Source organism: Pristiophorus japonicus, chromosome 7 (genome assembly GCF_044704955.1).
Source record: "Pristiophorus japonicus isolate sPriJap1 chromosome 7, sPriJap1.hap1, whole genome shotgun sequence".
In the NCBI taxonomy this organism is placed as follows: Eukaryota; Metazoa; Chordata; class Chondrichthyes; family Pristiophoridae; genus Pristiophorus; species Pristiophorus japonicus.
The window spans coordinates 193,605,089-193,617,533 of record NC_091983.1 but is presented as its reverse complement, the minus strand read 5'-3'; the positions used below and the strand labels follow the sequence as shown (position 1 = coordinate 193,617,533).

At 44.4% G+C, this 12,445-nt stretch overlaps 1 protein-coding gene across 4 annotated transcripts in view; it reads right to left on the bottom strand.

Moving 5' to 3' along the window:
* The window catches only part of armc2 (armadillo repeat containing 2), a 231,282-nt gene that overhangs the window by 127,188 nt on the left and 91,649 nt on the right, over window positions 1-12,445 (bottom strand). For all 4 annotated transcript variants that reach the window (XM_070885651.1, XM_070885654.1, XM_070885652.1 and 1 more), the window contains exon 11: window positions 6,251-6,396. In XM_070885651.1, the coding sequence (XP_070741752.1) occupies window positions 6,251-6,396 (146 nt within the window). The remainder of the gene's footprint in view (window positions 1-6,250; window positions 6,397-12,445) is intronic.

Here is a 12,445-nt window from a genome sequence, read left to right as displayed (position 1 = left end):
ACCGCAGCATGTTGGAATTTCTCCCCATTCAAATAATATTCCCTTTTACTGTTTTTTTTTCCAAGGTGGATGACCTCACATTTTCCGACATTGTATTCCATCTGCCAAACCTTAGCCCATTCGCTTAACCTATCTAAATCTCTTTGCAGCCTCTCTGTGTCCTCTACACAACCCGCTTTCCCACTAATCTTTGTGTCGTCTGCAAATTTTGTTACACTACACTCTGTCCACTCTTCCAGGTCATCTATGTATATTGTAAACAGTTGTGGTCCCAGCACCGATCCCTGTGGCACACCACTCACCACCGATTTCCAACCGGAAAAGGACCCATTTATCCCGACTCTCTGCTTTCTGTTAGCCATCCAATTCTCTATCCATGCTAATACATTTCCTCTGACTCCGCGTACCTTTATCTTCTGCAGTAACCTTTTGTGTGGCACCTAATCGAATGCCTTTTGGAAATCTAAATACACCACATCCATCAGTACACCTCTATCCACCATGCTCTTTATATCTTCAAAGAATTATAGTAAATTAGTTAAACACGATTTCCCCTTCATGAATCCATGTTGTATCTGCTTGATTGCACTATTCCTATCGAGATGTCCCGCTATTTCTTCCTTAATGATAGCTTCAAGCATTTTCCCCACTACAGATGTTAAACTAACCGGCCTATAATTACCTGCCTTTTGTCTGCCCCTTTTTTAAACAGAGGCGTTACATTAGCTGCTTTCCAATCCGCTGGTACCTCCCCAGAGTCCAGAGAATTTTGGTAGATTATAACGAATGCATCTGCTATAACTTCCGCCATTTCTTTTAATACCCTGGGATGCATTTCATCCGGACCAGGGGACTTGTCTACCTTGAGTCCCATTAGCCCGTCCAGCACTACCCCCTTAGTGATAGTGATTATCTCAAGGTCCTCCTTTCCCACATTCCCGTGACCAGCAATTTTTGGTATGGTTTTTGTGTCTTCCACTGTGAAGACCGAAGCAAAATAATTGTTTAAAGTCTCAGCCATTTCCACATTTTCCATTATTAAATCCCCCTTCACATCTTCTAAGGGACCAACATTTACTTTAGTCACTCTTTTCCATTTTATATATTGGTAAAAGCTTTTAATATCTGTTTTTATGTTTTGCGCAAGTTTACTTTCATAATATATCTTTCCTTTCTTTATTGCTTTCTTAGTCATTCTTTGCTGTCGTTTAAAATTTTCCCAATCTTCTAGCTTGCCACTAACCTTGGCCACCTTATACGCATTAGTTTTTAATTTGATACTCTCCTTTATTTCCTTAGTTATCCACGGCTGGTTATCCCTTCTCTTACCACCCTTCTTTTTAACTGGAATATATTTTTGTTGAGCACTATGAAAGAGCTCCTTAAAAGTCCTCCACTGTTCCTCAATTGTGCCACCGTTTAGTCTGTGTTTCCAGTCCACTTTAGCCAACTCTGCCCTCATCCCACTGTAGTCCCCTTTGTTTAAGCATAGTACGCTCGTTTGAGACACTACTTCCTCACCCTCAATCTTTTTACAAATTCAACCATACTGTGATCACTCATTCCGAGAGGATCTTTTACTAGGAGATTGTTTATTATTCCTGTCTCATTACACAGGACCAGATCTAAGATAGCTTGCTCCCTTGTAGGTTCTGTAACATACTGTTCTAAGAAACAATCCTGTATGCATTCTATGAATTCCTCCTCAAGGCTACCCCATGCGATTTGATTTGACCAATCGATATGTAGGTTAAAATCCCCCATGATTACTGCCGTTCCTTTTTCACATGCCTCCATTATTCCTTTGATTATTGCCTGCCCTACCGTGAAGTTATTATTTGGGGGCCTATAAACTACGCCCACCAGGGACTTTTTCCACTTACTATCTCTAATCTCCACCCACAGTGATTCAACATTTTGTTCATTGGAGCCAATATCGTCTCTCACAACTACCCTGAAAGCATCCTTTATTAACAAAGCTACCCCACCTCCTTTCCCTTCTTATCTATCTTTTTGAATTGTCAGAGGGAGAGGGGTCTATTGACTCTGGATCAGTTCCTATGGACTGGAGGGTAGCTAATGTAACACCACTTTATAAGAAAGGAGGAAGAGAGAAAACGGGTAATTATAGACCGGTTAGCTTGACATCAGTAGTGGGGAAAATGTTGGAATCAATTATTAAAGATGAAATAGCAGCGCATTTGGAAAGCAGTGACAGTATCGGTCCAAGTTAGCATGGATTTATGAAAGGGAAATCATGCTTGACAAATCTTATAGAATTTTTTGAGGATGTAACTGGATGTAAGTGGATAAGGGAGAACCAATGGATGTGGTGTATTTGGACTTTCAAAAGGCTTTTGACAAGGTCCCACACAAGAGATTGGTGTACAAAATTAAAGCACATGGTATTGGGGGTAATGTACTGACGTGGATAGAGAACTGATTGACAGACAGGATGCAGAGAGACGGGATAAACGGGTCCTTTTCAGAATGGCAGGCAGTGACTAGTGGGGTGCTGCAGGGCTCAGTGCTGAGACCCCAGCTATTACAATATACATTAATGATTTAGATGAAGGAATTGAGTGTAATATCTCCAAGTTTGCAGATGACACTAAGCTGGGTGGCGATGTGAGCTGTGAGGAGGACGCTAAGAGGCTGCAGGGTGACTTGGACAGGTTAGGTGAGTGGGCAAATGCATGGCAGATGCAGTATAATGTGAATAAATGTGAGGTTATCCACTTTGTTGGCAAAAACACAAAGGTAGAATATTATCTGAATGGCGGCAGATTAGGAAAAGGGGAGGTGCAACGAGATCTAGGTGTCATGGTATATCAGTCTTTGAAAGTTGGCATGCAAATGGTATGTTGGCCATCATAGCTAGGGGATTTGAGTATAGGAGCAGGGAGGTCTTACTGCAGTTGTACAGGGCCTTAGTGAGGCCTCACCTGGAATATTGTTTTCAGTTTTGGTCTGCTAATCTGAGGAAGGATGTTCTTGTTCTTGAGGGAGTGTAGCGAAGGTTCACCAGACTGATTCCCGGGATGGCAGGACTGACATATGAGGAGAGACTGGATCGACTGGGCCTGTATTCACTGGAGTTTAGAAGGATGAGAGGGGATCTCATAGAAACATATAAAATTCTGACAAGGCTGGACAGATTAGATGCAGGAAGAATGTTCCCGATGTTGGGGAAGTCCAGAACCAGGGGTCACAGTCTAAGGATAAGGGGTAAGCCATTTAGGACTGAGATTAGGAGAAACTTCTTCACTCAGAGAGTTGGTAACCTGTGGAATTCCCTACTGCAGAGAGTTGTTGATGCTAGTTCATTGGATATATTCAAGAGGGAGTTAGATATGGCCCTTACGGCTAAAGAGATCAAGGGGTATGGAGAGAAAGCAGGAAAGGGTTACTGAGGTGAATGATCAACCATGATCTTATTGAATGGTGGTGCAGGCTCGAAGGGCCGAATGGCCTACTCTTGTACCCATTTTCTATGTTTCTATATTTCTATGTAAGATGGTTAGTAGTAGAGAATAATAGCTGGGTGTTATCCTTGCATTCCAGAATGATCTTGGAATAGTGAGCAGTTTTTGCAGACAAGTGTAGGACCCGATAATGCTTTATGTGGTCTAACCAGATCTGGTGGTGAATGGCTAAACCAGTTGTATGCCACATCAGTTAAAGTCTGCGCCCCTTGGACTTGACGGATCGAAGATGGGAGCTGTACCAGGGGGAACGGTCAGGGTGAGAGTAATGGTTTTGTTATTTTAAATTTTAATAATTTTGTCAAACTTCCTTTTGAAAGCAGTGATTGAGTCTGTTTCCACCACCCTTTCAGGCAGTGCATTCCAGATCTGAACCACTCGCTGCGTAAAAATGTTTTTCTTATGTCACCTTTGGTTCTTTTGCTAATCACCTTAAATCTGTGTCCTCTGGTTCTCAACCCTTCATAGAATCATAAAATTTACACCATTTTGGTCCAACATGTCCGCACCAGCCTAATCCCACTTTCCAGCTCTTGGTCCGTAGCCCTGTAGGTTACGGCACTTTAAGTGCACATCCAAATATTTTTTAAATGTGGTGAGGCTTTCTGCCTCTACCACCCTTTCAGGCAGTGGGTTGTAGACCCCCACCACCCTCTGGGTGAAGAAATTTCCCTTCATATCTCTTTTAACCCTCCCCCCATTTACTTTAAATCTATGCCACCTGGTTGTTGACCCCCACCAAGGGAAACAGGTCCTTCCTATCCACTCTATCCAGGCCACTCATAATTTTATACACCTTAATCAGGTCTCCCCTCGGCCTCCTCTGTTCCAAAGAAAACAGACCCAGCCTCTCCAATCCTTCCTCATAGCCAAAATTCTCCAGTCCAAGCAACATTCTTGTAAATCTCCTCTGTACCCTTTCCAGTGCAATCACATCTTTCCTGTAATGTCATGACCAGAACGGCACACAGTACTCCAGCTGTGGCCTAACCAATGTTTTATACAGTTCAAGCATAATGTCCTTGTACTTGTATTCCATGCCTCAACTAATAAAGGCAAGTATTCCATTTGCCTTCTTAACCATCTTATCTACCTGCCCTGCCACCTTCAAGGATCTGTGGACCTGCACTCCAAGGTCCCTTTGTTCCTCTATGCTTTTCAGTGTTGTACCATTTAATGTGTATTCCTTTGCCTTGTTAGACCTCCCCAAATGCATTATGTCACACTATCCCGATTGAATTCCATTTGCCACTGTTCTGCCCACCTGACCAATACATTGATATCTTCCTGCAGTCCGCAGCTTTCTTCTTCATTATCATAGAAACATACAAAATAGATGCAGGAACAGGCCATTCGGCCCTTCGAGCCTGCACCACCATTCAATAAGATCATGGCTGATTATTCACCTCCCTTTCCTGTTTTCTCTCCATACCCCTTGATCCCTTTAGCCGTAAGGGCCATATCTAACTCTCTCTTGAATATATCCAATGAACTGGCATCAACAACTCTCTCCGGCAGGGAATTCCACAGGTTAACAACCCTCTGAGTGAAGAAGTTTCTCCTCATCTCAGTCCTAAATGGTTTACCCTTTATCCTTAGACTATGTCCCCTGGTTCTGGACTTCCCCAACATCGTGAACATTCTTCCAGCCCCGTCAGAATTCTATATGTTTCTATGAGATCCCCTCTCATCCTTCTCAATGCCAGTGAATGCAGGCCCAGTCGATCCGGTCTCTCCTCATATGTCAGTCCTGCCATCACGGGAATCAGTCTGGTGAACGTTCGCGGCACTCCCTCAACAGCAAGAACGTCCTTTCTCAGATTAGGAGACCAAAACTGAACACAATATTCCAGGTGAGGCCTCACTAAGGCCCTGTACAACTGCAGTAAGACCTCCCTGCTCCTATACTCAAATCCCCTAGCTATGAAGACCAACATACCATTTGCCTTCTTCACCACCTGCTGTACCTGCATGCCAACTTTCAATGACTGATGTATCATGACACCCAGGTCTCGTTGCACCTCCCCTTTTCCTAATCTGCCGCCATTCAGATAATATTCTGCCTTTGTGTTTTTGCCAACAAAGTGGATAACCTCACATTTATCCACATTATACTGCATCACCTAACCTGTCCAAGTCACCCTGCAGCCTCTTAGCGTTCTCCTCACAGCTCACACCGCCACCCAGCTTAGTGTCATCTGCAAACTTGGGAGATATTACACTCAATTCCTTCATCTAAATCATTAATGTATATTGTAAATCGCTGGGGTCTCAGCACTGAGCCCTGCGGCACCCCACTAGTCACTGCCTGCCATTCTGAAAAGGACCCGTTTATCCTGACTCTCTGCTTCCTGTCTGCCAACCAGTTCTCTATCCACGTCAATACATTAGCCCCAATACCATGTGCTTTAATTTTGCACACCAATCTCTTGTGTGAGACCCTGTCAAAAGCCTTTTGAAAGTCCAAATACACCACATCCACTGGTTCTCCCTGTCCACTCTACCAGTTATATCCTCAAAAAATTCTAGACGATTTGTCAAGCATGATTTCCCTTTCATAAATCCATGCTGACTTGGACTGATCGTGTCACTGCTTTCCAAATGCGCTGCTATTTCATCTTTAATAATTGATTCCAACATTCTAGACAAATTAGTCCTAATTCACTGTTCTATAAAGGTTAAAGCAAAATGTAACTTTGTTTTGAAATATTTTGTGAAACAGATTATTTGAAGGTTTCTAATAGTTGAGCACTGAACACTTTTACCTGAATATTCTGGCTACATTTGTACAGACGTCTTTATCATTTATGTGCTGTTCCAGTACCACACATAGTTCCATTAGTGCTCCAGTGTTTAGGAATCTGGATCGGGACTGAGGCAAGTCTGCCAAGTTTCGCAGGGTAGCAGTGACCTTCCAGTGAGAAAATACAAATCATGCAAAAAGTTGTGAATATTCACAAAACTTCAGAGATGCTAAGGACATTGTATAAAGAAAAATTAGTTACATTGTGGCTTGCAACATTTTAATGATACACTTGCTCAACTATTAAAAGGAAAATGATAGTAATTAATAAACATTATTAAATGTATTACAAGCAATGCATTAGTATCACACATTTCCCCTTAGCATTGTATATACAGTCAGTAAAGCATGTCTTCCTCTTTAATCTTCAACCCCTAAAATCACTATTGTAGAAATGCTGAAAAATATCAAAATGTAATAATAACAATATGTTATTGCAACTGCTTATATTTTATTACTTATTTTGATCCATCAAACCTTTGTCAGAGTGTGTATAATCAAGTTATATAATCATGCTATATAATTATTGATTTTATTCTTTGGCAACATTTAATAGAATTATAAACATTTAATAGAATTATAAACAATTTTAAAGGCACAGTTTCCTCAAGAATGCAAAAGCCTGAAGCCAGAAACTAAGACCAGTCTCCCTATTCCAGATTGTTGCAGATAACATCTTAGTTGCAACTGCCTGATGTCCAGAGAACTATCTGACTTCCTTCCAAACAACTCAGTTTACAAAGCTCCCAATCTCAAGATGGAGAAATGGAATTACTTTCTTGATATTTAGCATGAATGTTTGCAGAGCACGCAGTTAATTAAAAACATAGATATTTGAATATCTCAATCCTAAACAGGGAGGGGGAGTTCAACTTCTAGCCTTAATGACATTTGAGTTGGACTGTTCTCTAAGTGAATTTGTTTGTCGTTGGTGAGACTACCTGATGGAGATTTACACGTCTGTGAGAAACAGATGCTAGACCCTGTCCGTCTTCCTGTCAGATGGTCACAAACAGTGCATGTGATGAATTTCACATCCCAGATTGCCCAACCCTCGTAGCTGCCAACGTAAGCAATCCAAAAAAGAAATCCAATGAAAGTGCTCCTGCACACCTCCTAACAACTAGTTATATAGCAGCATAATTATAGAAGCAAGTTGGTTGTCGATCCTCACAACCAGGGATTATGGATAGAATGAGGAAACCACAAGGGGTTCAGTATCTTAAAGAGGCATTATTGTCATATATATATATATATAAAATGTATTTATCTATCAAGTTCTCCTCCATTACCTTTTGTATGCAATCTACTGGTGTCTTAACATACCGATATATTGGCAGGAAAACACCATACTTACCAATCAGTGTGAAGTGAAGCTGATGCCCTACTGAAATTGCCCCTTACCTGAAATTGCACTCTCTGCGAAATGGCGCACGGCTGCCCTTAAAGGGGAGATGGTGCTGCCGTCGATGACCCTCTTAGGTGCCAGGCTGAAACTCTCCCTGCTGGCGTAGTGTTTGACACTAAAATGAATGCAGAGTTCGCAACGGCTCTCCCCTTTAAAGCAGCTCTCCCCTTTAACTGAAGGAGGGAGACATTGTGACACGCCAGTGCATTGACATCATCAGCCCGGCGCTGATGACTGACAGCGGTGGACACTCCGTCCCGCCCCCACTTTCGCCCCGCTAGTGACGGCCACTCCGCCCCGTCCGCACTTCCGCCCCCATGATGAGGCCACTTCCACCCCACTGGAAAAAGAACCACGAAGAACTGAATTTCGATGGTTAGGCTGCCACATCCATCCTACTTCAAAAACGGTAGGTGCGCCCCGTTTCAGGCGGAGATGAATTACTATCCCAAAGAGTTTCGATGGTTCTGCTCTAAACTGGAAACTTTCTCTTGAAATTAAAAAATGTTTCCGCAGAACCAGGTCAAAAAGTGCTGACAAAGTTAGAGAGTCAACTCAATCTGTAGTGTGTTAAAAAACAAAAGTCAGCCTGAGCAAACAGTGCATTGCAGTTCTAGTTGAATGCTCGACTTTTCAAGTGCTTCTGAAAACCAAAGTGGAAGAAAAGCCCATGTTAAAGGCTGTCCTCATTATTATTTCTGTTATTTTCTATAATTGAGAAGTTCACAGAAGAGAGACCCTGTCGCAGCATGGAAGTTGGAGAGGGGAGAAAGAAAATACAGAGAAGAAATTAGAGAGAAAAGGGAGAGAGAGAGAGAGAGAGAAGGGACTAGATTTTTCATTCACACAAAAATCAGAGTGGAATAATGGCAGGGTGGCGATCACACCTGTTATGTATGTATGTAAACCTCACCAAAATGTAAGACTTGCTATTAGGGGGCACACCTGTGGAAGACCTAAGGGTCACCTGTGCATCCTGGGGCAAGCAGGTATAAAAGGTGATTCACCATGCTGCTTCTCCACTCTGGAGTTTGAATAAAGAGACCAAGGTCACAACAGTTTGAGCTTGTGGATTTATTCTGAACATAACAAATTGGCGACGAGTAACGGATCACGAACTTTCACGCGGTGGCTGCCGTCGGTATTCTTGAGAGATTTATTGAGGGTGATGATTGGGAAGCTTTCATTGAGCGCCTCGACCAGTACTTTGTGGCCAACGAATTAGACAAGTCTGAGACGGTGATCAAGCACAGGGCAATTCTTCTCACCGTATGTGGGTCTTCGATATATGGCCTCCTCAAAAATTTGCTGGCACCGGTCAAACCAACGGACATGTCTTACACAGAGCTGTGTACATTGGTTAGGGAACACCTCAAGCCAAAGGAAAGCATCTTGATGGCCAGGTATCGCTTTTACACGCACTATTGCTCCGAGGGCCAGAACGTGATGAGTTTTGTCGCCGACCTAAGACGCCTTACGGGGCACTGCGAATTTGCAGGATCCTTGGGGGAAATGTTGCGGGATTTTTCGTGCTTGGAATTGGCCACGAGGTCATTCTTCGCAAACTGCTGTCTGCCGAATCCCTAGATCACGATAGCCCAAGCCTTCATATCCACGAGCGATAACACGAAACAGATATCTTCACAGAATCGTAGCTCACCGGCAAGTACTGTGCATAAAATAATGTTTACAGCAGGCAGAACTGTACAGGGCAGGGCCACAGGACTGCAAAGGCCAGATCTAGGCCTAGAGTGACTCAGAGTCTGCCGTGGGGCATGAATGCTTATCCATTAGCACCATGTTGGTGCTGCAGGGGCAACCATAGAGCTCATTAATGCCGATTCAAGCCTTATGTATGTAAGGGCTGTGGAACAATGGGGCATCTCCAGCGAATGTGCAAACTGTTGTGTATGCGGAAAAGAGTCAGACTGAACACTGTGAGCTCAAAGTAAAGTGTGACCTTAGTCTTTTATTGCAGGTCTCCAGAATGCCTCTCCAACCTGTGAAGCCTCCTTAAATACCTGTGCTCCCAAGAGATTATGGGATCCCTTGGGACTCCAGGGAATGAGCCCTCTGGTAGCTGTACAGAGTAAATGCAAGTCCACATATATAGCACTCCCCCGCAAAGTCAATAGTGTAACTATTTACAACGTGAGTCAATCTGGGGTCCTTCTTGCCCTGCTTGATTGTCTCGGTGTGAAAGCTGGTGCTGTTGAATCATTTGTTGGGCCCTCGCTGGGCTGCTGTGCGCTGGCCTTTCTGGGCTGCCTGGTGTGTTGGGCACTGCTGGGCTGCTCTAGATGATGGATTCTGCTTCGTGGTCAACCATGGTGCTGGTTGCCACTGGTGTGTATGTTAGGGGATCAAAAAAGGTAAGGTCCAAGATGGGTTGCTCAGGATAGTCCATGAGTCTGAGTTTGATTTGGTCCAAGTGCTTCCGATGAATGAGTCCATTTGAAAGTTTGACCCGAAACATCCTGCTCCCCTCCTTGGCCACGACAGTGCCGGGAAGCCACTTGGGACCTTGTCCATAATTTAATACAAATACAAGATCATTGATTTCAATCTCGCGTGACACATTTGCGCTATCATGGTATGCACTTTCTTGAAGCCGCCTGCTCTCTACCTGTTCATGTAGATCAGGGTGAACTAACGAGAGCCTTGTCTTAAGTGCTCTTTTCATGAGCAGTTCAGCAGGTGGGATCCCAGTGAGTGAGGGAGTCTCGTGCGGTAGCTAAGCAGGACTCAGGATAGGCGAGTCTGCAATAAGCCTTCAGTTACCCTCTTCAAGCCTTGCTTGATGGTTTGCACTGCTCGCTCTACCTGACCATTGGACGCTGGCTTAAACAGGGCAGATGTGACATGTTTGATCCCATTACGGATCATGAATTCTTTGAACTCAGCACTTGTAAAACATGGCCCGTTGTCGCTCACCAGGCCATCGGGTAAGCCATGTGTGGCAAACATGACCTGCAGGCTTTCAGTAGTGGCAGCAGACATGCTAGCCGACATTATCTCACATTCAATCCACTTGGAGTATGCGTCTACAACCACAAGGAACATTTTACCCAAGAACAGGTCTGCATAGTCGACGTGTACCCTAGACCACGGTTTGGAGGGCCAAGACCATAAACTTAGCGGCGCCTCCCTGGGTACATTGCTTAACTGCGAGCATGTATTACATCTGTGAATGCGGGACTCCAAGTCCGCATCAGGCCACCACACGTGAGATTTGGCTATCGCTTTCATCATTACGATGCCTGGGTGGGTACTGTGGAGGTCATTGATGAAGGTGTCTCTGCCCTTTTTGGGGACCACTACTCGATTGCCCCACAGAAGGCAGTCTGCCTGTATAGACATTTCATCTTTGCGCCGCTGGAACGGCTTTATCTCTTCCTGCATTTTTGGGGACCACTACTCGATTGCCCCACAGAAGGCAGTCTGCCTATATAGACATTTCATCTTTGCGCCGCTGGAACGGCTTTATCTCTTCCTGCATTTCCACTGGGACACTGGACCAGCTCCCGTGAAGCACACAGCTTTTGACTAGAGATAATAAGGGGTCCTGCCTTGTCCAGGTTTTGAACTGCCGAGCAGTGACGGGTGATTGCTCACTCTCAAATGCTTTCATAACCATGGCTAGATCTGCGGGCTGCGTCGTTTCCATCCCCGTGGTGGGCAATGGCAGCCTACTGAGAACATCGGCGCAGTTTTCTGTGCATGGCCTGTGGTGGATGGCGTAGTTGTATGCGGACAACGTGAGTGCCCATCTCTGGATGCGGGCCAATGCGTTGGTATTCATCTCTTTACTCTCGGAAAACAGGGCTATGAGTAGCTTATGGTCAGTTTCCAATTCGAATTTTAGCCCAAACAGGTATTGATGCATTCTCTTTACCCCACAGACATACGCTAACGCTTCTTTTGCAATCATGCTGTAGGCGCCTTAGCAGACTCCTGCATGCATAAGCAACCGGTTGCATTTTCCAGAAATTATTAGCTTGTTGCAATACACACCCGACGCCATATGACGATGCATCACATGCTAGTACCAAACGCTTACATGGATCATACAACACAAGCAATTTGTTTGAGCATACAATTTTCTTGCTGTTACAAAGGCAGTTATTTGGCTTTTGCCCCAATCGCATTCACCGCCTTTTCGTAGTAAGACATGTAGTTCTAGCAGTGTGCTGAGACCCGGTAAGATGTTACCAATGTAGTTCAAGAGTCCCAAAAACGACCGCAGCTCCGTCACCTTCTGTGGCCTCGGTGAGTTCTCGATTGCCTCCGGCTTCGCGTTGGTGGGCCTGATGTCGTCCGCCGCAATCCTCCTTCCCAAGAACTCCACTTTAGGCACCAGGAAAATGCACTTCGAGCGTTTTAACCTGAGCCCCATGCGGTTGAGTCGACTAAGAACCTCCTCCAGGTTCTGCAGATGCTCGACTGTGTTCCGACCTGTGACCAAGATGTCATCCTGGAAGACCACGATGTGCGGGACTAACTTCAGTAAAATTTCCAGGTTTCTCTGGAATATCGCCGCCGCTGAACAGATTCCAAACATTCATCTGTTATAAACAAAAAGACCTTTGTGTGTGTTGATGCAGGTGAGGGTCTTCGATGATTCCTCCAGTTCCTGCGTCATGTAGGCTGAGGTCAGATCCAGCTTCGTGAACATCTTTCCTCCTGCCAGCGTTGCAAAGAGGTCGTCGGCTTTTGGAATTGGGTATTGATCCTGCAGGGAGAAATGAT